This window comes from Psittacula echo (assembly GCF_963264785.1).
Source record: "Psittacula echo genome assembly, chromosome: 7".
NCBI classification, from domain to species: Eukaryota; Metazoa; Chordata; class Aves; order Psittaciformes; family Psittacidae; genus Psittacula; species Psittacula echo.
Window position 1 is genome coordinate 32,717,059 of NC_137740.1, and position 23,212 is coordinate 32,740,270.

Genomic DNA, 23,212 nt, shown 5'->3' on the forward strand with positions numbered 1-23,212 from the left:
AAAAATTCATCTTAACTGTTAACTAGATACTGTAATTAAAAAAAAAAAAAAGCTCTCTGAGGTAGACTGTAATCAAATATGTTTTAGAGTGATGCTGTCATATTTGGTGTGGCAGCATCCACAAAAACATGGTTCATATTATGAAAATGGATGCTGAGACATTGTTTCTCAATCTGTATCTTTTCACAGGTGTGATAACAAGGTGTTCCAAGAAATAATTTGTGTAGTGCAGGTCACAAACTATCTTGTTTCGGATAAGCCCTGCAGGGATGTATGCAGTTTGGTATTAATGTTTAGATGGTGAGTTCATAATCAAGAAACAAATACTATCATAATCTCATTAGGATCTTATGTGAGGCTCCTGTGAGCTACAAGTTTGTTCAGTTTATATCAAGAAAAAAGGAAGAAAAAAGATTAAAATTTTCCATAAATACATCAGTCAAAAGGATTGCACTGGCGGGAACATCAGGTTCAGAAGAAGATAATTCATGTCAGTTAAGACAGAATCTGTCTGTGGCCCCAGTAGCTTTATCACTTTTAGACTAGACGATATTTATGTAAAGGTCCAACCTGACCCTGCAATTACACCAAAAATCAAACTGTGCCATATAAGGGTGTTTAGTTAATGATTCCAACATGCATTTCTCTTTATGTGCTATTTTCTTAGCTGAGAAGTACTTTCATTGGGATCACAGTTTCACAAAAAATAAATGGTATTCAAATTTGCATTGGCCAGGGAGAGCAGGCCTGACATTCAATCTTAAGCATTTCCTTATTTGGCTGCTTGAAAATTATCAAAATTACAAAACTCTGGTGATTTATCTGAGATTCTTCTGCAGGCTATGCTCTTCTATATTCAAATTTACTGCTCTCTGTTCCAGTCACCTAGTATAGAGGTACTCTCCTTATTCACATTCTTTCATGTAGCTATGTTTTGCAATAGTTCCTAAATTAAAGAGCACATTGTATCAGATCTTTGATTCTAAGAGACATAACTGTTATTAATGTGCTCACAGAATTTTACAATCTCTTAACTCATTATCATGTTGTCTTTTTTTTTTTTGTTTTGTTTTTATTACAATATAGCTGTTAGGAATGGCGATTGCTAATATTTGAGACTGCATGAGGTTTTTTTCTTACGTCAAAATGAAAGTATTGATCATTTGAGATCAGAGCACTGCTCTAGTACCACGGCTTTTTCTTCAAGGAGGCAGTTAACATGAATGAGCCGAAGAGGAATATGGCCATTTCAAGGAGCTTTTAAGCGCTGTGTACCGTGGTTTCAAGTCTGGGAGCTACAACAATCATCTACTCCAACTGCTTCACCAATTCAGGACTGACCAAGTTAAAGCATGTTATTAAGGCCATTTTCCAAATACCCCTTAAACACTGACAGGTCTAGGGCATTGAACACCTCTCCAGGAAGCCTGTTCCAGTGTCTGACCACCCTCTTGGTAAAGAAATGCTTCCTAAGGTCCAGTCTGAACCTCCCCTGGTGTAGCTTGGAACCACTCCCAGAAGTCCTATCACTGGATTACCAGGGAGAAGAGATCAGCACCTCCCTCTCCATTTCCCCTCCTCAGGAAGGTGTAAAGAGCAATGAGGTTGCCCCTCAGTCTCTTTTTCTCCACAACAGACAAACCTGATGTCCTTAGCTGCTCCTCATAGAACATTTCCTCCAGCCCTTTCACTAGCTTTGTCCTTCTGCTTACAGTCCTCTTCTTGGCTACCCAAAATAGGAAAGGGAAAAAACCTTAAATGGCTATACAGGGTCACCTCTTCTTCATATCTGATAAAGTGGCTGTAGAAAATTATTAGCTGGCAGTGCCATTGAAGCCAAAACAATACAGCTTTGAGCATATCAGCATATCTAATAAAACTAGAAGATGCAAATTTGCCTTCTCGGAGTTCACTTCTCATTAACTCACCATAAATACTGCCACCACCAAAATGGGAAAGCATTTTAAGGAATTTCACTAAAATGTATACTTCCTTAAGAATCAAGTAATGCATATCTCTTGAATTTTCAGCAAATATTGTCTAAATGGATTTACTAACCCTAAAGCATATTTACAAACCCTGCAACAGATTAATAAAAACCATAACAGATATTAAAATCTCACCAACAAATCCTAAATAAAGTTTTGATTAAGGCATTTTTCATGTGCACTTTACAGGTATAAGCAATAGATTTGTTTCTCAAGCACAGTCTTGGGGCTCAGCATTTTGCAGCAAAATTACAAATACAGTCCTTACACATTAACTCTTAATTAGGTATTACAAATTCCAATCAGAACTTCCACAGTGAGTTCCTGAAGTCCAGATGTAATAACAAGCTTCATAAAACATTCTGCAATCTCTTCCTCACATCCTCCTTTAAAGTTCAGAATAAATCACATTCCAGCCACAAAGCACCCTAATTTTTTTGAAAAGTAGCAATTTGTTGTTATTTGTCATGTTTAGCCAAGATACTTTTACAATTCTACTGAAATAACAACAGACAGGGAAACAACTTCTGAAATTCAAGGCATGTATTTTAAGCAGATCTAAAAAACAACTTGCAATAGTTTACGTAAAGAACTAATCTTCCTTGGGACAATTTCAACACCCTTTCAGTTCAAATTTCAAAGTGTATCAAAATTATGCTCTTGCTGAAATAACTGCTTCTATGCTACTCTATGCACGCACTTCTCACTCTCATCCTTACACAGGCACTAAAGCTTGTATGGCAAATCAGAACCGAGAGGTAAAACCAAAACAAATCCCTAAAGCAAAACCAGAAAAAAACCCAAATGATTACTTTTCAGTCCATTGAACTTAACCCTTCTCATTCTGTGGTAGCATTCAGATTGGCTTAGGGGAGCTGCGAAACTAGAAAGTCAGCCACATTCGACTGATGGATACTTCTGATGATCTTCATTATTACTTTAGCTTCAAAATCTTTGGAAAATCCAATTCCAATAGCAAGTGCTAAAAACCTGACGTTCAGCTCAGAATTTGATGGAATGTAGGTGACATGAAGGGAAGATGTAGCAAATCAGAAGTGGCATATCAAAGACGGGGAAGAAAGCATTTATTACTTCAAGAACTTTTTACTTTTTACGAGATACTTCTAAAAATAGGAAAAACGTTGAACTGAAAGTTTACATTCCAATAGTGTTCTTTCAAGGTAAAAAAATTATATTAAATCAAAGATGTGTAACAGTAAGACTTTCATGTTTACTACATCTTTCCTTAAGTACTTATATAAATTAAGTTTTGCTTTAATTATATTTATATATTTATATTATATATGGACTTTCTATGAAAATACTCATTTGCCACAATCAAAGATCACCGTGTGCTGAGGCACAAGCTCTGCTCATACAAGGGAATGTTCTCCACATCAAGTGATAATGAATAAGAGAAAAAGGAATTTAATAGCTTTTTATGTTCATTTAATCAATTTTGCTTTTTTATGATACCTAAACCTTCTGTAGCAGAGTATTTATTCCACTGAGCCTAATCAAGCTTTTAGTTGCATAAATATAAGTATCTAGTGTTTTGCCTTCAGAATGCTCCACTGCTTCCTTTTAAGCTTCAGGACTGAATTCCCCTCTCAAGTGCAGCGATGTCAACGTGGCACACTGCTGGATGATTATTGTTAGGATGCAGAATATGGTTTATAATTTAATTCTCAAATATGTCTTATATTCACAAAGCAGAATAAAACTACAAATTTTAAAAACTAATGAATTACATATTTCCAGCCATGGCCTCTCAGTTTGCACCTGAAAATCTAAGAGTGCATCTCTTATGGGCTCATACACTTTGTGAGCAACTAAAAGTCTGACCAACATTTTTCGTTATATGCATACTTCATGAGACCATTGGCTGCTACAGTGGTTGAAGCCAGAGTGAGCTTCACTGAAGTACACTGAACAAGTACTATAAGGGAAATTAGATCTAGGCTCATCTGTTTAAATCAGGTTCATTTATCTGACAGGACACTGATCCTGTGTTTTAAAATTCCTCAAGAAAACAACCTACATAGGAAAAAAAAAAACTAAAATGATGCAATCTCCACCTTTGTGTTCTGAAGCTGTTTTAAAAAAGGAAGGCAATAAATCCCTTAGAATCATGGAGTAGTGCAATAGTATGCTAATTTGAGCAGAAGCCAGTGAATTACTATTTGTTTTTTTGTTGCCTTGGATATTTTTGGACCTCCAATGAAACGTCTGCCAGTCTCTATACTGTGCAACTGTAAGTATATTGAGCTAGAAAACTGAGCTTTTGTGGATTTGAGTATTATCAAAAAAGATTTTTGAAATTGTGTTGCATATAAAATACCTTATAAAAATACAGAAAACATCACTGAGCCTTTAGCAACATCTCTTTTTTTCTGTCAAAGTATTTTGATTTTGTGAACAGTGTGTGTGTACAGAGCTCAATTAAGCAAGTGGAAGCATGAATTTGCCAACTAATTAATTAAAAAAAAAATCCAAACCAAAACCAAACCTACAACTCAAAACAACTCAAGAAGTCATTAATAAAAGCAAACCCAGAAATTTTAATGTCTACCATGTAAAAAAAAAACCACACACAAAATAGAGTTGGGGGGGAACTAATCCGTGATATCAGTGGTTGTGTTTTGGGTGGCAGTTTTTACAAATTGAGCTAATAATCAAAAAAGGAAGGCTCTTTTGCTTAAAGTCACTGCCCAAATTTTCCCCAAGTTATTTAATTATTAGAACTGTTGAAAACCTATCCAAGATGATGTAAAATTTGCAAGGTTGCCCCACTTAAATTAAAAAAATTGTGCCTATACAATGTTGTTGATTAGAAAGGAAAAGTGTTTTAGTGTAACAAGATGTCACATTTCTTCTGAAAGGATTAAAATCACTTTGTATTCAACCATTTTCATACTTACTTTAATTATATGTTTGAAAAAAGCATTCATTTCTGACAATGCTGATTGTATCATCCTTAGTACATGTCAATTTTCATCTTACCTTGCTTGTGCGGCCCATCTTTTTTTTATTGGATGCGCTGAAATTCCAGTGAGCTTTCACGAATTTTGATGGATTAACCATGCTATTCTCCCTTGAAAGGCAAGTTTGAGATAAATGGCAGGAAAGTCTATGACCTTTGGGCAAATTACTCTCCTTTACTACAATATATATTGATGAATTGTGTCAGTATGCATTTACATATTTGTCATTACCCAAACAGTAAACCCCACACATTTCTGGCTCCATCAGAATGAAAGGAGGGTATCATAAATTAGTAACAAAGGTATTGCAAAGTTCATATTTAATTAAATCAGAAAAAAATAATGAAATTTGAAGTCAGATGCAAAATTATTGCTATTTATTCCACCATTTAAGAATTAAAACTATTTTGTCACAAAGAGTTTCATTCTTCTAAAGACATAATTACATACATTTGGATGGATCATATCTCATGGTAGCTAAATGGAGATTATTACTGCTTATTTGTAATAATTTAAAGCAGATTAAGTAGAAATTTACCATTTCCTCAGAAGACACACATGCATTATCAGTGTACACCTGCTACTAATATATCTAAGCAAAAAAAATAAATGGGCTATCCTTTCATCTACTGAAAAAACAAGAAGTCTCTGTGATTGAAGAATTATCACATAACTGTAAGAAAACACTACTTTTTCATGAATGATTCTTCAAAGGAAGTATCGTTCAGGACAAAAATTTCTTCAAAATAAGGTTAACAAAATCAGGTTAACCTCTATTTCTACATAATCATATCATCTGTAGATGAGAAAAAGGCTGCAGTATACTAGAATATACTATTCTGCTACTCCAGAAAAAATCCGTATCCTTCTTTCCTTTTATCCTTTTGAAACCTTGCATTTCCTTTATTGGTTACTGGACAGCTTTCTTAAAACACTTTTAGGCCCATTTTTACTACTTTGTAATATTAGTTTAAATTTTGAACTAAAAGTAGTTCAATAGATAATACAGATCCTGTGTCTTTTAAAGTCAGTATTATATGTGCATGGCTGGAATTGGGCTGCATTTATGAAACTCCTGGCCACTAATTTCACAGGAAGGTATTAAAATAAAAAATAGCTTTGTAGCTAGTATATGATCTCTGCTTATGAAATAGAAATATAATTTCCACTGTAGGAAAATACATCTTTTATATTGCTTTGGTTTTATGGTTAGTTTGCTACAGTACCCAGCCCATGGCCCAAGGAACTGCTTGCTAGCTATGACTCCGATTGTTTGACTAAATCTCATGCACGTTATGTCAACACATGGGCTCGAATCTATTCTATTGGACTCAGATTGAAATGGAAAGGATCATACTTGAACTTGTAAGTCTCAAAGGCAAAACTGGCCAGTGGAAGTCTAATCTTATTTGCCTCTGCCCCTTCTTGTTGTCCAAGCAAGACTAAGCTCTTTCAGTGTGGCTATCACTTCTTGTCTGGGGAAGAGAAGTTACTGCTTTTATAAAACAATGGAACTGTAAAATGCAAGTACAGAATTTCGTGGTGCAGCATACTGAAATCTGAAGTTCCGCCTGTTTATTTCCGCTCTTGACTGGGAATTAAGGACTAACCTTTGAAAAATTTAACAAGTCTTTTAAACAGAAATTCTACACCTAACCTGACAAATATTTAGAAAGATTTACAGAATCACCTTTTCTGCACATTCAAACTTTTATAACCTTTGGACCAGTTTCTTTTCTTCTCTGGCTTGAACAACTCAAATCTGCAACTGAAAAAATATGTCAATAATAGACTGTATAACTGAGCATAGACTAAAAAATAATATGAACAAATAAACATACATCTTAGTAGTTGTATTTCCCCAGGTCTTTTTCCAAGTTGTTTACAAACCCAATTAATACACAGTACTTAAGAAGCTATTTCCATCTATTGTTAAAAAGCACTTAAGGAGATACTTGTTTCACTGACTTTATCTTCTATTCACTCATATGCAAACTGGATTATGTTACATTAAAGAAAAAAAAAAAGGAAAAACAGTCATTACTACATTATTGTTAGTAGAAACTTAGCGTTTTAAGAGGCATGCTCTGGGAACAGGATTGTCTGATTTGACACCTACGTCAAAAGATCCAAGACAGAAAAGAGCTAATACAGTGAGCTAATAGAACAGACAAGATACTTTTAGAAGTACCCAAAGGAACTATCCTTCTAGAATGTTAGTGTCTTACTTAAAGAAAACCTCATCTTCCTTGCACACCAAATTCAGTACATATATGCCAAGAATAAGGATTGCATCTTTGGCAGATGAAGTATTTGGTAACCAATAACAAATGCCTGTGGTAATACTGATGGATTAATAAAATCATACTCTGATAAATTCAGTAACTAAGTATGTGAAGCGGGAAACATAGGGGAAAATTCAAATAACCTCAGGCATATTTCTACCTATTAGAGCAGCAAGCTTCAGATTTGTTTTTTCAGTGGTTGAATACAAATCAAATGACCCTATGATTCTATAAACATTTGTTGACATTCCTTAAAAAATGCATGCATATATGCAATTATTCACTATCCCTCATAACAAACTTACATTTTCAACAAAAAAAGCAATGGATATAAAATAAACTTTCTCATCACACAGTACAAAGCCACTATTGGACCAACTGGAAACAAACATTTGACTTATGCAATAAATATCCAGTGGCTTCTCCACATAGTCATGATCATCAACCAATAGAAAAAAAGACATCTGTCATGAACATTTTTGCTAAGAGCCTATCACCTATGCAGCACTCAGCAACCAGCCCAAGATACAGTCAGATCACAATTCTCAACATAGCTAAACCAAGGCACTGCAAACGAAGGTATTGCTGTAGGCAGTGTAACTTCTTTCCAAGCCAGGTAAGTTCCACTAACACAGGAACTCACATGGCTTCAATACATAGTAAAAAAATTCCCAGTTGGTCACAGCCAGTAGCTGTAATTCCATCAAATCCCAAGTATGTGCTAAATTTCAAAGTTGGAAATCTAGCTTCAGCTTTGAATTATGCCCCATTCTTTAGCTACAGTGTCAGACAAATCACTATATTCTACAAGTTAATGCTGAATTCAGGTATTGAGAAGAAGTAGTTGCTCAGTCACTGTAAGCATCATTTTTGACCCAAGCTATTTAATTTTCTTATATATAAAATTTGGGTTAAACTGCTTCCTCTTACTCCTACTTTATCTCCTTTTGCTTAGTGAGATTGCTGTAATTTGGAGGAAAACGTACCTTGCATAAAATGTACAAACTACACCAATCTTGGGGTTTTATCATAAGATTTAAAGTGATATATTAAGTATGAACTTATATGTTCATGCTGTGTTTTGATTGGATCAGATGGAGTTGACATGTATCTGCTTACTTCACTTACACTGCAACTCCAGCTTGAAAAATGATAATGATTTTTTTCATTTTCCTGACAGCTGGCAGACAAATCTTGAAAGCAACTGAGTAATATTTAGGTCTAAAAGAAGAATTCAGGAGCTGTGTGTTTCTAAACAGCAATCTGGTTAAGAAACATTCCGACAGAAGCCAAAGCTAACTTTATTTTTTTTTTCCAAGAACTTGCTGCAATATCAGAATTATTTAAGGTATATAGAATTTATTCTCTCAGAGAATGGAACAATTAGGATTGTACACAGACAATCCATGGGAATGGTTTCCACATGAACCATGCTACTAATGACGTCTATGTTTTCTCATTCACTCACCTTCTTCTGTTTATTGGAGCGACAGTTTCCCGGGTATTTTTGATATTTTCATAGCTGTCACAGTTCTTTAAACTGAAAACATTAAATTCCAGCTACTCAAAAAGAAACCCACAAACAATTTTGGAATAGTCAACTCTTGAACTCAGCCATGAACAAACAGCACAGGAGGAAATGCAATTAGTTTTGTCCTGTAACACTTCTTCCATTTTGGAGGAATTCTTAGCAGGAAAAACATTGAGAATTTCAGGGGTATAGAGGAATGAAGTTGATTTTAGTAATACTTGACTGAACCAAGTGAAGTTGTGTTGGACAGTGCAGCTGGTTCATCAAATTTTTACCAGGGGTTTTGCAATTTCTGCTTATTTTTATTACCTAGTTTTCATCCATCAGAATTCAAGTATAAAGTGAAGAGTTCTTCAGCCTACTGGCTTTTAGGAACAAAGAACTCCTGAAAAATTCCAAGCATATCTACCCTAAGCTAGAGCACATAGAGAATACAGTGTCTGGCCAAACACAGTATGACTGTCTGTCAGAACACCTCATGTCTTTAACAGCAAACTCACCTCTCTCACATCTAATGCTGAGAAAATCCCCAGACAGATTTTTTCACTTTGAATGCTTTCCTGTTCACCACAATTCATATAGCATCCCCGAAGTTACTGTGCAAGTTTATATCACTTGATAAGCTCTTGTTTTTATTGCTGCTGACAACAGCTACAGAATAAAATTCACATTGTTAGAAGGAAGTTTTCATCAGGCTTATATTTACCCTCTGCTTGAACTGGATTATATGTTTGAGATCCTCAGGACAGTGAGAGAAGCGTGCAGCAAGCTCACTGCCCTGGACTTCAAGAGAGCAGACTTTGGCCTCTTCAGGAGCCTGCTTAGTAAGGTTCCATGGGACACAGCCCTAGAGGGCAGGGGGGCCCAAGACTGCTGGTTGATATTCAAGGATCACCTGCTCCAAGCTCAGGAGTGTTGCATCCCAACTAGAAGGAAGTGCAGCAAGAGGGCCAGGAGACCTCCTTGGATGGATAAGGAGCTGCTCAGGAAAATTCAAAGGAAAAAAGAGGCTTATAGAAGGTGGAAGCAGGGACAGGCGGCCTGGGAAGAATACGGGGATGTTGTCTGGGAAGCTAGGGACCAGGTGAGGAAAGCTAAGGCCCAGATAGAATTAAACTTGGCTAGGGATGTTAAGGATAACAGGAAGGGATTCTGTAGGTACATAGCGAATAAAAGACAGACTAGGGACAATGTAGGCCCTCTCAGGAAGATATCTGGAGAACTGGCTACCCTGGATTTGGAGAAGGCTGAGGTTCTCAATGACTTCTTTGCCTTGGTCTTCACTGGCAAATGCTCTGACCACACCACCCAAGTCTTGGAAGGCAGACGCAGGGACTGTGAGAATGAAGACCCCAGGCCCCCTGTAGGAGAGGATCTAGCTTGAGACCATCTTAAGAACCTGAACATACACAAGTCCATGGGACCTGACGAAATCCATCTGCGGGTCCTGAAGGAGCTGGCGAATGAAGTTGCTAAGCCACTGGCCATCATATTTGAAAGATCATGGCAGTCAGGTGAAGTTCCCAACGATTGGAAAAAGGGAAATATAACCCCCATTTTCAAGAAGGACAAAATGGATGACCCGGGGAACTACACACCAGTCAGTCTCACCTCTGTGCCTGGCAAAATCTTGGGGCAGATTCTCCTGGAAGGCATGCTAAGGCACGTGAAAAACAAGGAGGTGGTTGGTGACAGCCAGCATGGCTTCACTAAGGGGAAATCCTGCCTGACCAATTTGGTGGCCTTCTATGATGGGGCTACGGAACTGATGGACAGGGGCAGAGCAGTTGATGTTATCTACCTGGACTTGTGCAAAGCATTCGACATTGTCCCACACAACATCCTTGTCTCTAAATTGGAGAGACATCAATTTGATAGGTGGACCACTTGGTGGATAAAGAACTGGCTGGATGGCCACACGCAAAGAGTTGTGGTCAATTGTTCGATGTCCAGCTGGAGACCAGTAACGAGTGGTGTCCCTCAGGGATCGGTGTTGGGACCGGTCTTGTTCAACATCTTTGTTGGTGACATGGACAGTGGGATTGAGTGCGCCCTCAGCAAGTTTGACAATGACACCAAGCTGTGTGGTTCAGTTGATATGTCGGAGGGAAGGGATGCCATCCAGAGGGACCTCGACACACTTGTGAGGTGGGCTGATGCCAACCTGATGAAGTTTAACCATGCCAAGTGCAAGGTCCTACACCTGGGTCGGAGCAATCCCAGGCACAGCTACAGGTTGGGCAAAGAAGAGATTCAGAGCAGCCCTGCAGAGAAGGACTTGGGGGGGTTGGTCGATGAGAAAATGAACATGAGCCGGCAGTGTGCGCTCGCAGCCCAGAAAGCCAACTGTATCCTGGGCTGCGTCAAAAGGAGCGTGACCAGTAGGCCAAAGGAGGTGATCCTGCCCCTCTACTCTGCTCTCGTGAGACCTCACTTGGAGTATTGTGTGCAGTTCTGGTGTCCTCAACTTAAAAAGGACATGGAACTGTTGGAACAAGTCCAGAGGAGGGCCACAAGGATGATCAGGGGACTGGAGCACCTCCTGTATGGAGACAGGCTGAGAAAGTTGGGGCTGTTCAGCCTGGAGAAGAGAAGGCTGCGCGGAGACCTCATAGCAGCCTTTCAGTATCTGAAGGGGGCCTACAAGGATGCTAGGGAGGGACTCTTCATCAGGGATTGTAGTGACAGGACAAGGAGTAATGGGTTCAAACTTAAACAGAAGTTTAGATTGGATATAAGGAAGAAATTCTTTACTGTGAGGGTGGTGAGGCACTGTAATGGGTTGCCCAGGGAGGTTGTGAATGCTCCATCCTTGGCAGTGTTCAAGGCTAGGTTGGATGAGGCCTTGGGTGACATGGTTTAGTGTTGGGTGTCCCTGCCCATGGCAGGGGGGTTGGAACTAGATGACCTTAAGGTCCTTTCCAACCCTAACTATTCTATGATTCTACGATTCTTTCATGCAATAAGGCCAAAGTTAAAACAAAAAACTCCCCTTCATGTGCTTAACAGAATATATGTTAAATCAAAACATTTCTGTGAAATATGCACATGCTTCTTAGCAGAAAAATTTGGATGTTTGTTTTTGTGCAAATTCAGTCAGATTGTAACCACAGACAATAGTCTGCACATCTCAAATACCTTTAAACTGTAAGTCCCAGTTAAGATGCCCAGAGAGAGGCTGATGAGTAAAGCAAAGGAAGTCATTTAAGTCCGAGAGAGAGCATTTGGCATTTGGCACATTACGCTACACCTACACTGCTACACCACCTTAATGCAGATGAGAGGTGCTGAAACACCATGAATTGCTGCCAGCTGTGGGAGGACAAACAGAAAAATTAAGAGCTGACCTAAGTCATCCTGCAATTTCTCAGGCCAAAACACCCATCCAGGTGCTTTTATTCATGACAGAGAATCCAACAGATACTGCAGACAATTCTGATATGTCCAAAACAAGTTCAAACTACACAACTAAAAAATCAGTATGAGCAGCAGATTTTCTCAAATATTGATACTGATCAGGTCCCCCAGTTTGGTTTTCATTACATACACTGAGACCCGTGCTTCCATTATGTTACCTTCAGAACCTCTGTCACCTACCCCTGGGTCAATATTCCTGTTTGTTGGCTGGAGGCTTGGATAATTTGTTTTCAAAGTACAAAATCATAGCATAACCTGTTTTTAAAAAGACATGAGAATTCTGTTGGTCTGTGCAGAACTATTGTCTTAGGAGTATGATGACGAAGAAATGGAGAAATGAAGTATGCCAGGTTTTTCAGTGAAAAACTGGCACATGTGACTGAAGACAGGAAAATTGAAAGCTATATCACGAGGCATACAACACTGAAGAAAGCTAACTGGAGAAATTACTTGTGAAAACTGACACTCCAAAGTGTCACATTTTCATTATGGAAATCATGGCATACAGCAAAAATTTCCAGTTAGCACACCATGTAGTGATACAGGTGAAGGTTGCCATATATCTGCCTGGGCCTTTCAAGGATAAAGGGTTTTCTGGGCTTGCCTTGGATATGCAACATAATTGTGTGAATCAGACTTTTGTATTTCGAGTATTTCAGATTTGTTCTGCATGTGCCATACAAACACCTTAAGTGCTGTAACTCTAACGGGAGTAATATTGTGTGTCTGCTGTTTGGAAACACTGAACAATTCTGCCAAATCCTCTAGTTCTACACAGAGGAAATTTTTAAATAAGAATGGAAGATACATCAGTGGAAATCCAAATGTACAGCTGCCCTACTGCAGAGGTCCCTTGGATGCCTAAGCACAATGCCACACAGCTTTTTCAAGAACAATCTGATACGGAAAAGGACATGTTGTAGTTGGAACAACACATGAATGTGAAGTTACTCTGCTAAAGCTATGCCAGTAATAACACGCTGGCAGAAACGTTTCTGGTAAATCTCTGCAGCATAGACATGCGGTACATGGTTTGTGAAAGTGTTTCCATTTCATATTATAGGGATTGCATCCCTGCCAAAACTACAACAGATGCTTCAATGAAATGCAAAGAAATTTCAAGCTGGCTGACTACAATGAGATTTTGAACTCTGGCAGGAAAGAGCATTAATACTCTTCTTGACAATATTATTCTACTGATTAAAAATTTGCACTCTCAGTCTTTGGCATTGTAAGGGTTTGCCACCTTCATGCTAATTTAGATATGTTATTGTGTTTAATAAATTTAATATTTCAGCAATTTATTGTAATCTCATGTATCAGTTTTATATATATCCATACATTTTGCTTTTGCAGTACAGAAGCACACACAAAAAAAAAAAAGCTCATTCACAGATACCGTGAAGGAAGATGAAAATATTTAGCAGAAGTGGCATATTCACCTAACCAGAGATGTTAATTTTTAGGGAAATTACAGAGAATACCATCAACGTTATGGATATCATTGCATTGTTGAGATGAATAGGTATTCCCTATGTTTGTATTAGAGAATTAATGGGACTAGACTACCGGTAAGTGGGAATACATATCATTCCCATGCTTCAAATGAACCTGTTAGAGCATTCCAGAAACCAACATTCCTCTGCTGTACCTTATCTGTGGTCAAAATGTGAATCTCATCTACCACCAGCCCTGCAGTCCAGTACTTTTATTTCATTTGCCTCAAGAAAAGAATTTCCCTGTCATCTTCCTGGAAGTGCTTATCTTTTAAAAAACTGGAAAAAACACAGTGTGTTACATAAAAGACTCCTTATTTCCCCTAAAAATGGAAACACTTCTCCCTATTGCTGTTTTATTTAATGTTTAGAAGTTAATTCCATTATGGTTGTTAGTTTTACTTTATGCAGCTCCATAACTGAAGTGTTGAATAATGAGGATCACTAATAATTTTCTCAAGAGTTATCTGTCAATACCCATAACTCATTATAAAACCAATTATGTCACTTCTGGTGCCTGCCAAAGTAAAAATCAATAAAAGTTTATTACTATTCCATGCCTGATATTGGTTAAGTGGCTCCAGTGGCACTCCCTGTTGGGGGACTGCCATTAAAGATTTTAGAAGTGCATAATCCAAGCCTTATTAGGCTACTCTAGTGAGCATACTTCTTAAGTATTTTCAAAATTGTTAATAACTCCAACTGACTAGTTACCATGAAACACTGTGCTGAATAACACTTACTGAAGAACAGCACATACTTTTCCAATTATGCATTTGATAACGATGGAGTTTCACCTGACTTCTCCTAGTCTGATGGGAAAATCCATTCTCTGTCACACAGACACACATTTCTCCATTCTAACACTTGATATAGGTATTATAAAACACATTTGAAATTATAAGGTCTGCAAATCTCACATGAGATACCACTAAATTTTGTACTGCAACACTCAGCTGTAAGGAATGCCTTGATTCTTCTCAGCTGATCACTAAAGGAACTTAGACTGTAATTTTGAACACAAAGTCTCTCACATAAGCAGCCGTAAAATACATACTTCTACGTATGGAAAATGGATTTTTTTTAATGCTGTGAAACTTCACATTTTCTTGCCTTTTTTAGCATATTTTTATTTGGTCATTAAGATTTGCCAAAGGAAACAAAATACAAGGATTATTAACAGAAGCAAAAGTTATTGTTAAAAGTTATTTACTGAACATGGATGCTATAGTCAAAAAGCAGAAGGAATTACATTAATATATGAGCACATCATATAATTTCCTGGGTCTAATCCTAACCTCACACCAGCCCTCTAATCACAAAATCTTTACTTCAGATATGGCAGAATGTTACTCAGTCAACAATAAGCTGTCAACTACTGACCTACAATATTTTGAATTTATTTTCCAAGATTTCTATCTCCAAAATCTCACAGGTCTTTTCTCAACTTGAGCTTCCTAAAATTTTAACTTCTGCAATCTAATATCAAGGAAAACTTGATAAATGATGAAGATTTTCGTAGTCTTCCATGTCATTATAGCTCATTAACAGTGTTTTGTACTACTGTAGTTCTGTAAAAAAGGATTTGAATATTTGATATTTGGATAAATGTGCTAAAATAACCAGATATTTATGTGAATAAGGCAGGTTGGAATATGACATTTTCATCTTGTCAGAAATTTTAATAAAATACGTTTGGTCTCAAATAAGAATAAAAAGTTACAGTTTCAAGTATTTTCATTAACATTTCTAAATAAAAGAAACATCAAAAAAAATACTGTTTAAGTCATTATATTGAATATTTTTTAACATGAAAAGTTTTGTATGAAAAGTCTTTTGAAATTAAAAGTTAAAATTTTGGAAGCAATTATGATACCTACTTTACTTGCAATTGCAATGGAGCATGTACAATCAGTTGGCATGTACCTGTTGAGGATCATTAACTTCCAACTGAGGAGTCTAAATTCTCTAACTATGAGCTACCCTCTCAATTTGTTGGGGTTTTTTAAGTATGAGTAATTTAATATAAAGCTAGAGATTTACAACCTTTTGAAGATACAACTTGACCTCATCTGTTCACAATACCCCAGTGAAAATACAAAGGTTTCAGATTAAAGAATAGCATCTAGAGTGCTTTAGTTTTAACTAAATAAGTTATAGCATTTCCTTTAAATCCCATATCAAGTTAATATTTTTATTTTAAAGACTCCAATAAGAAGCTAATTCTTGATCACTCAAACTGTAAGATGTTCAAGGTGCTCAGAGAATTGCATCAGATTTTCTGTAATTTCATGAATACAAAAATGGTTTTCCTTTTAGCTTGCTTATAAAACCCAACAAAACTGTGTTTTCAGTGAAATGGTATTTCAGGATATATAACATTTCTGTATTTTATCTACTTCTCTCACTCAAATATCACAGTATCACAGTATGTTAGAGATTGGAAGGGACCTCAAAAGATCATCTAGTCCAATCCCCCTGCCAGAGCAGGAACACCTAAATAAGGTTACACAGGAATGTGTCCAGGTGGGTTTTGAATGTCTCCAGAGAAGGAGACTCCACAACCTCCCTGGGCAGCCTGTTCCAGTGTTCCGTCACCCTCACTGAGAAGAAGTTTCTTCTCAAGTTTAAGTGGAACCTCTTGTGTTCCAGTTTGTACCCATTACCCCTTGTCCTATCACTGTTTGCCACCGAGAAGAGCCTGGCTCCATCCTCGCGACACTCCCCCTTTATATATTTATATACACTAATAAGGTCACCCCTCAGTCTCCTCTTCTCCAAACTAGAGAGACCCAGCTCCCTCAGCCTTTCCTCATAAGGGAGATGCTCCACTCTCTTAATCATCTTAGTTGCCCTGCGCTGGACTCTCTCCAGCAGGTCCCTGTCATTCTTGAACTGAGAGGCCCAGAACTGGACACAATATTCCAGATGCGGTCTCACCAGGGCAGAGTAGAGGGGAAGGAGGACCTCTCTTGACCTACTGACCACCCCCCTTTTAATACACCCCAGGATGGTATTGGCCTTCCTGGCCACAAGGGCACAGTGTTGGCTCATGGTCATCCTGCCATCCACTAGGACCCCCAGGTCCCTCTCCCCTACACTACTCTCTAACAGGTTGTTCCCCAACCTATACTGGAACCTGGGGTTGTTCCTGCCCAGATGCAGGACTCTACACTTTCCCTTGTTATATTTCATCAAGTTACTCCCTGCCCAACTCTCCAGCCTGTCCAGGTCTCACTGGATGGCAGCACAGCCTTCTGGTGTGTCAGCCACTCCTCCCAGCTTAGTGTCATCAGCAAACTTGCTGATAGTACACTCAATTCCCTCATCTAAATCGTTGATGAATATATTAAATAATACTCGTCCCAGTACTGAACCTTGAGGCACTCCACTAGATACAGGCCTCCAACTAGACTCCGCCCCATAGACTACAACTCTCTGGCTTCTCTCCTTCAACCAGTTCACAGTCCACCTCACTACCTGATCATCCAGACCACACTTCCTCAATTTAGCTATGAGGATGCTGTGGGAGACTGTGTCAAATGCTTTGCTGAAGTCAAGGTAGAGCACATCCACCACTCTGCCATCATCCATCCACCATGTTATTTCCTCATAAAAGGCTATGAGGTTGGTCAAGCATGACTTCCCCTTGGTAAAGCCATGTTGACTGCCTCTCATAACCCTCTTATCCTTGATATGCCTTAAGATGGCACCAAGGATAAGGTGATCCATCACTTTCCCAGGGATGGAGGTGAGGCTGACCGGTCTATAGTTACCCGGGTCCTCCTTCTTGCCCTTTTTGAAGACTGGAGTGACATTTGCTTTCCTCCAGTCCTCAGGCACCTCTCCCGTTTCCCAAGACTTGGTAAAGATGATGGAGAGTGGTCTAGCAATGACTTCCGCCAGTTCCCTCAGCACCCGCGGGTGCATCCCATCTGGACCCATGGATTTATGGATGTCCAGATTGCTCAACTGGTCTCTAACCCATTCCTCGTCGACTAAGGCAAACTGCTCCGTTGACCTGACTTCATCTGAGGTCACAGGGGTACAGGGCTCTTCAGGACTGCCTCCGGCAGAGTAGACAGAAACAAAGAAGGCATTCAGTAACTCTGCCATCTCTGTATCTTCTGTCACCAGGGCACCCATCCCGTTCACCAGTGGGCCTACCTTGCCTCTGGTGTTAGTTTTATCAGCCATATATTCGAAAAAGCTCTTTCTGCTGTCCTTGACCCCTCTTGCCAGATTTAATTCTAAGGAGGCCTTAGCCATCCTAGCTGCCTTCCTACATCCTCTAGCAGCAGCCTTATATTCCTCCCGAGTGGCCAGCCCCTCCTTCCATGACCTGTAAACTCTCCTCTTCCACTTGAGCAATATATGTGTATCTTATTTAATTTCACCTGTATGAGCTCAAAGACAACCATCAGGCATATACAGTAACTGATAAATAGAAAAAATGTTTTTAACAGTGCACTTTTTACTAGAACCAAAAATTGTGGAAGGAGAAAGCCTCATGCGTCATTCATGCACACAGTATAATACCTAGAATTCTGCTAGCACTCATACACTGAGCATGGGTAACCGATCAACTGAAATGCGCGAATTAGATAATGTTTAAAAGATCTGTACCTCCATGTAACTCAAATTTCCTTTCTTTTAATACTTACAGATGTTTTCATTAAAGTCAAACTGATATTTTCTTTTTCTTCTCAAAGAAAAAAAAAAAAATCATGACTTTCCCCTCACTTCCCTTCTTTAAAGGGCTCACATTGAGAATTATTATCTGCACAGCATACACAGGACATATTTAGAGTTTTGATAATGGAGATAGGAAAAACCACCACCACAACCAATGTCCCAGCAACTTTTCAGGTTGCCCAAATCATGGAAACCAGTCTCAGTTTAAAAAAGAAAATTTCTAAAATAAGATGACTCTTTAGAATTCAGACTACATATGCAGCAGCTTGTCTAGAATCCGCTAGAATCAAACATAGGGCTGAAAGAAGATCTTACCAAGGAAAAGGTTGATATGACGTCACCTTAGGTATGAAGTTGGATAAATATTACAACACAAAGCTATACTATGGCCTTATGTAAAATACTGAATACATTTCTGGACATTTCACATTGGAAATGCTTTCAAATTAGAACAGATGACAAACACTAGGATGAAGGAGGGACAAATCTTACCAAGGAAAAGGTTGATATGACGTCACCTTAGGTATGAAGTTGGATAAATATTACAACACAAAGCTATACTATGGCCTTATGTAAAACACTGTATACATTTCTGGACATTTCACATTGGAAATGCTTTCAAATTGGAACAGATGACAAACACTAGGATGAAGGAGGGACAAAGGGAAGCCCATTTTGAAGGAGAAGAGAAAGACAATGCTGCTCAGACACTCTGAGATGGGGGGAGTGGAGCAAACCACAAGATAACAACTAACTAGAAAAAAGCATAAACAACAGATGAAATTTAGAAAATTTTTGCTCTTCGAGCTATTCAGAAACTACTTCAAGATAATTAAGCTAGGGTAAAGATGACAAAATTACCAGCTAAGGGCCTCACTCCACTGTTGCATATACTATTCATCTTTATAACAGCATCCTGGGCTACAGTCTGAAAAGCAAAACAGAAATACAGTCATATCCTGATGCAATTTTCATCAAGTTTTGTCAAAGAAAATTGCAATGCTCAATGACTGTACTTAAATAACGTGTAATGATTTAAACAGGATCAAAATGCTTCAAGTCATCCTATATTAGATAATAAACATTTGTCTCCGCTCATCAACATTATATAGCAAATACAAAAATATAGATGATTCATATTATATACGGCCCATCACACGCTAGTTAGTTAATTGCAAATCAATTGTGTAGTAAATAATCACACATCTAGTTCCCTCAGTCCTTGGGAAGAAATCTGGTGAATGTTTTCAGTCACTTTGGCACCAAAGATGGCTTAAAATGCCATCAATTCCATTTAAAGGGCTTCAGAGAAGACTCCTGTTTCATGGTTGTTCCTTAACTGTCAGTATCTGCCAAGCTTCAAAACGATGTCTAGGAATATGTCTTTTATTTTTTTAAATAAAACCCACGACAAACAAACAAACCCCTAAAACTCCTAAGATCAGTCACTGCCTATTTTGCCAAAGATGCTGATCCACCTACATGCCAAATCTGCATGCCTGATCTTTGTGAATTTATTTTTATTATTGCCATAAGAAATGTTTCAACAGTAGCTGCTTTTCCAAGAGAAGTAGCTCCAAATAAGTAGCTCTGAAATCTGTTTGTGAGGTCTACAAAGCTCAGGTTTATAAGAAATCCGGGTATAAGAAGTGCACATATCCATTAAGCTTGACACAGTTGCAGTCGTGTCTTTACAGAAATCGGGCTTGCTGATTGGACAGAGTAAAGAAAGAGCAGTCTAGAGCAAGGAGTATCAATAAATAACACAGAGGGAGTATTATATTGGAGTGACAAGAGGGGAGTCAGAACACATTAACTTTGGAAGCATCCCGTCTGTAGAGCATTCTCCAGATTCCTGTGATGGCCACCCCTTCCTCCCATCCATGGGAGCATCTCAATGACAGCTCATAAAGTGCATGTGAAGATGCCCTCAGAGAGCACTTGTCATCACTGACAAAATCGACAGCAACATACCTGCTACTTCCTGCCATCTAGTGAGGTTTAATGCCCTGCACTCATGCCAGGAAGTGTAATGTGAACCAGGCAAAACACAACTGAATCATAGAAAATGAAGCATTTGCACATAAAAGGGTTTTGCTCACACAAGGTGATCAATATAACAGTATTTTCCAAAGATGAATCTGAATGAAAAAAAAAATCCACAAATTTTAACTACATTCAAAGTATATACAAGAAAAATATATTATCTTTCAAACCTATAAACAAATTCAAATTTGGCTATGTGAAGGAAAGCATGAATAAATGAGATCTCCGTTTCTGTTACCTTTGCAATGGTCTCGTGCAGGCTGAAGGAAGGATCCAGTTCTTCAGTTTTTGTTGTATGTACAGGAAAAAGAGCTTCGGAAAGAAAGCTAGAATTCTGTGAGAAAGAAATAAGAAGCCTTTTAGGATTCCACATTGATTTTCTTTTGGATGCTTATTGGATTTTGTTGAGAGATTGAAAAACCCTTCAAATTGTTCTTAAGTTTTGCCAATTATTAAACTTATTTCACTGATCTAATTAACTGATTCCAACTCCCTGAAACAGGAAAAAACCCCTAAGTCTTATGACTTTATTTCTTGAACGGCAGTTGTCTTTGTAATTATGCTTCCCAAAGCAGCTAAAAATTTTGCCTTGAGGAATAAAAAATATCCACACATTTCATCTGGAGCTAGGCAGGAATCAGACAATTTATTTAATATGTTATGATTTGGTCTTCAGAAGAAATGTAACACATTAATCAAAGAATATACTTTTATCTTATGCAACCATCCTACTTTCGTATACAGTAATACAACCTACATAATATGGAGGTTTGGTGAATTCCCTAGAATTATATTCTTCAAGTTGACCACTCTTTTTATAACTAGCCTATCTTAATATATTATTTGTACAAGACATTTGCCAATTCTTGTACCATAAGCAACCAAGAAGTTAGGTTGCATATTTGCTGTCACAAGGCAACAGCAAACTGAAACGCAGGTGTGAACTGAAAAAACGCAAAACAATTTTAAAAAACCCCGAACAGCAAGCCTCAGAGGTGCACAGATGCCTAAAACTGAAATTATTTTAAACATATATTCCTGATCTTGGTATAATAAAGCAACTGAACTAAAAAGAAAAATTTTTCTTTACATTGCTTTTGTAGTGCACACCTAGTTTTGATTTTTAGACTTGACCTGAAATACCTGTCTCAGAAAAGCTAGGAACCTAGTGCCCATGTAATACCCACCAGATATAAAAATAAGTGTAGAGGTACATCTTGATGTACTGAGATGCTTGATTTGGTAAGCATGCTTTGAATACACTGTTCACCAACAGCAATGGGTTCAGTACAAAAGCACAGAAAACATAGCCAAAGTTATTTCAGTGATCAGACGGAGTATGTGCCAGTGCATGAGTATCATGCCATTCTAAAATACACTAGCTTTGAACAGTTCTACTAAACATACTTGTCAAACTGAACTCTGATGCAGAAACATCATCCATGATGCAGAGATGCATCCACTGCGTTTACTTGCATCCTGAAGAGGAACAAAACATCACCTCAAGCCTTCTGCCAAACTCTGATTAGCCCTAGGCAACTAAGTCCAGCATCTCCATTTACATGATCTAAATCTTTCCTTGTCCATTAATCTTATTCTGGGTTTTTATTTTAATTTTGGATGTCAGAACCTAAATATATTATTGTGTTTAGAGAATACCCTAAGTTCTGCTATTGTATTTCATATTTAGTGTAAAATGCATTGTGTGCCACACAGAATCACATACAGACTTAACAGAGGGATCAATTTGGGACTGCAGAGAGACTTCAAGCTTTTCATTAACATACTTCCTTGTAGTGAGTCTTTGCATCAGACTGCTGGGAAACTAGTCCTGTCCTTTCTTTATCAGCCCTGGCAGAATCTCCAGGGAATTATTCAGTTTCAGATCAAGTTAGGCTAATCCTAGAACTAGCATTTTGCATGCATCTTTTAAATGACACTGTTTTTTGTTTTGTTTTGGTTTTTTTTCTTCTGCAGAGGGACAGTAATAAGAACATAAGAAAACATATCCACTGAGAAAGGTTAAGCAAAGGAATCAGACTCATGAAATGAATGTATTTTCCAGATTCATAATCATACCGTTTTACATATGCTAGTTCTGGAGCTTACATAGGACCCAATATAAAAGTATCCCAATTCTGAGTGTAACTTTCATGGTCTATGAATTTACATATAAAATAGTACTAGCAGCAATAAGCAGCTGACAATATCCCTGTCTCAGACATGCCAAAGTCATCATGAGATTATACTATGATTACATCTTTATGAACAGAATTTTGAAAAATGCCTGGAGTCTTTTCAGACTGAATTCCAAATAAAATTCACAGAAGTCCATGGTCCTGTATTTAAGCTGAATAATTTTTCTGCTTTAGATTATTACCCAGCCTGTAAGGCAATATTGACAATGTCCTGGAAACATGTCCTTTTCAAATGCCAGCTTCCTATATCTACTAAAATAATACTTCTTCACTTTCCTTCTCTTGATATATACTGACATTCAATAGCTTCTGCCTTTGTACTCAAAAAAGTACTCATACTCTGTATTCGCAAGAATTAAACCTGGTAATGATGCCAAATACATTCTTCAACGACCATAAAGTTATTTGCAGTGGCCAAATAAAAGTTTGGTTAAAAAATATTAAAAGTGATCTGAGCTTTAACAGGATTGATTTGTAAGGCTGACACTCCACTACCTTTTAGAAAACACTATCACTTGCTAAAAACACTCTGCAGGGTTTATTGTTTTAAACATCAGGAAGTGAGCAAATGA

General features: G+C 37.9%; 1 protein-coding gene across 1 annotated transcript in view; it reads right to left on the minus strand.

The window, feature by feature from the left end:
• NAALADL2 (N-acetylated alpha-linked acidic dipeptidase like 2) overlaps positions 1 to 23,212 on the minus strand; it is a gene marked incomplete at its 3' end in the record, with an annotated part of 390,135 nt that overhangs the window by 40,867 nt on the left and 326,056 nt on the right. The window contains exon 11 of the mRNA XM_080624368.1: positions 20,681 to 20,776. Coding sequence (XP_080480494.1) covers positions 20,681 to 20,776 — 96 coding nt within the window. The remainder of the gene's footprint in view (positions 1 to 20,680; positions 20,777 to 23,212) is intronic.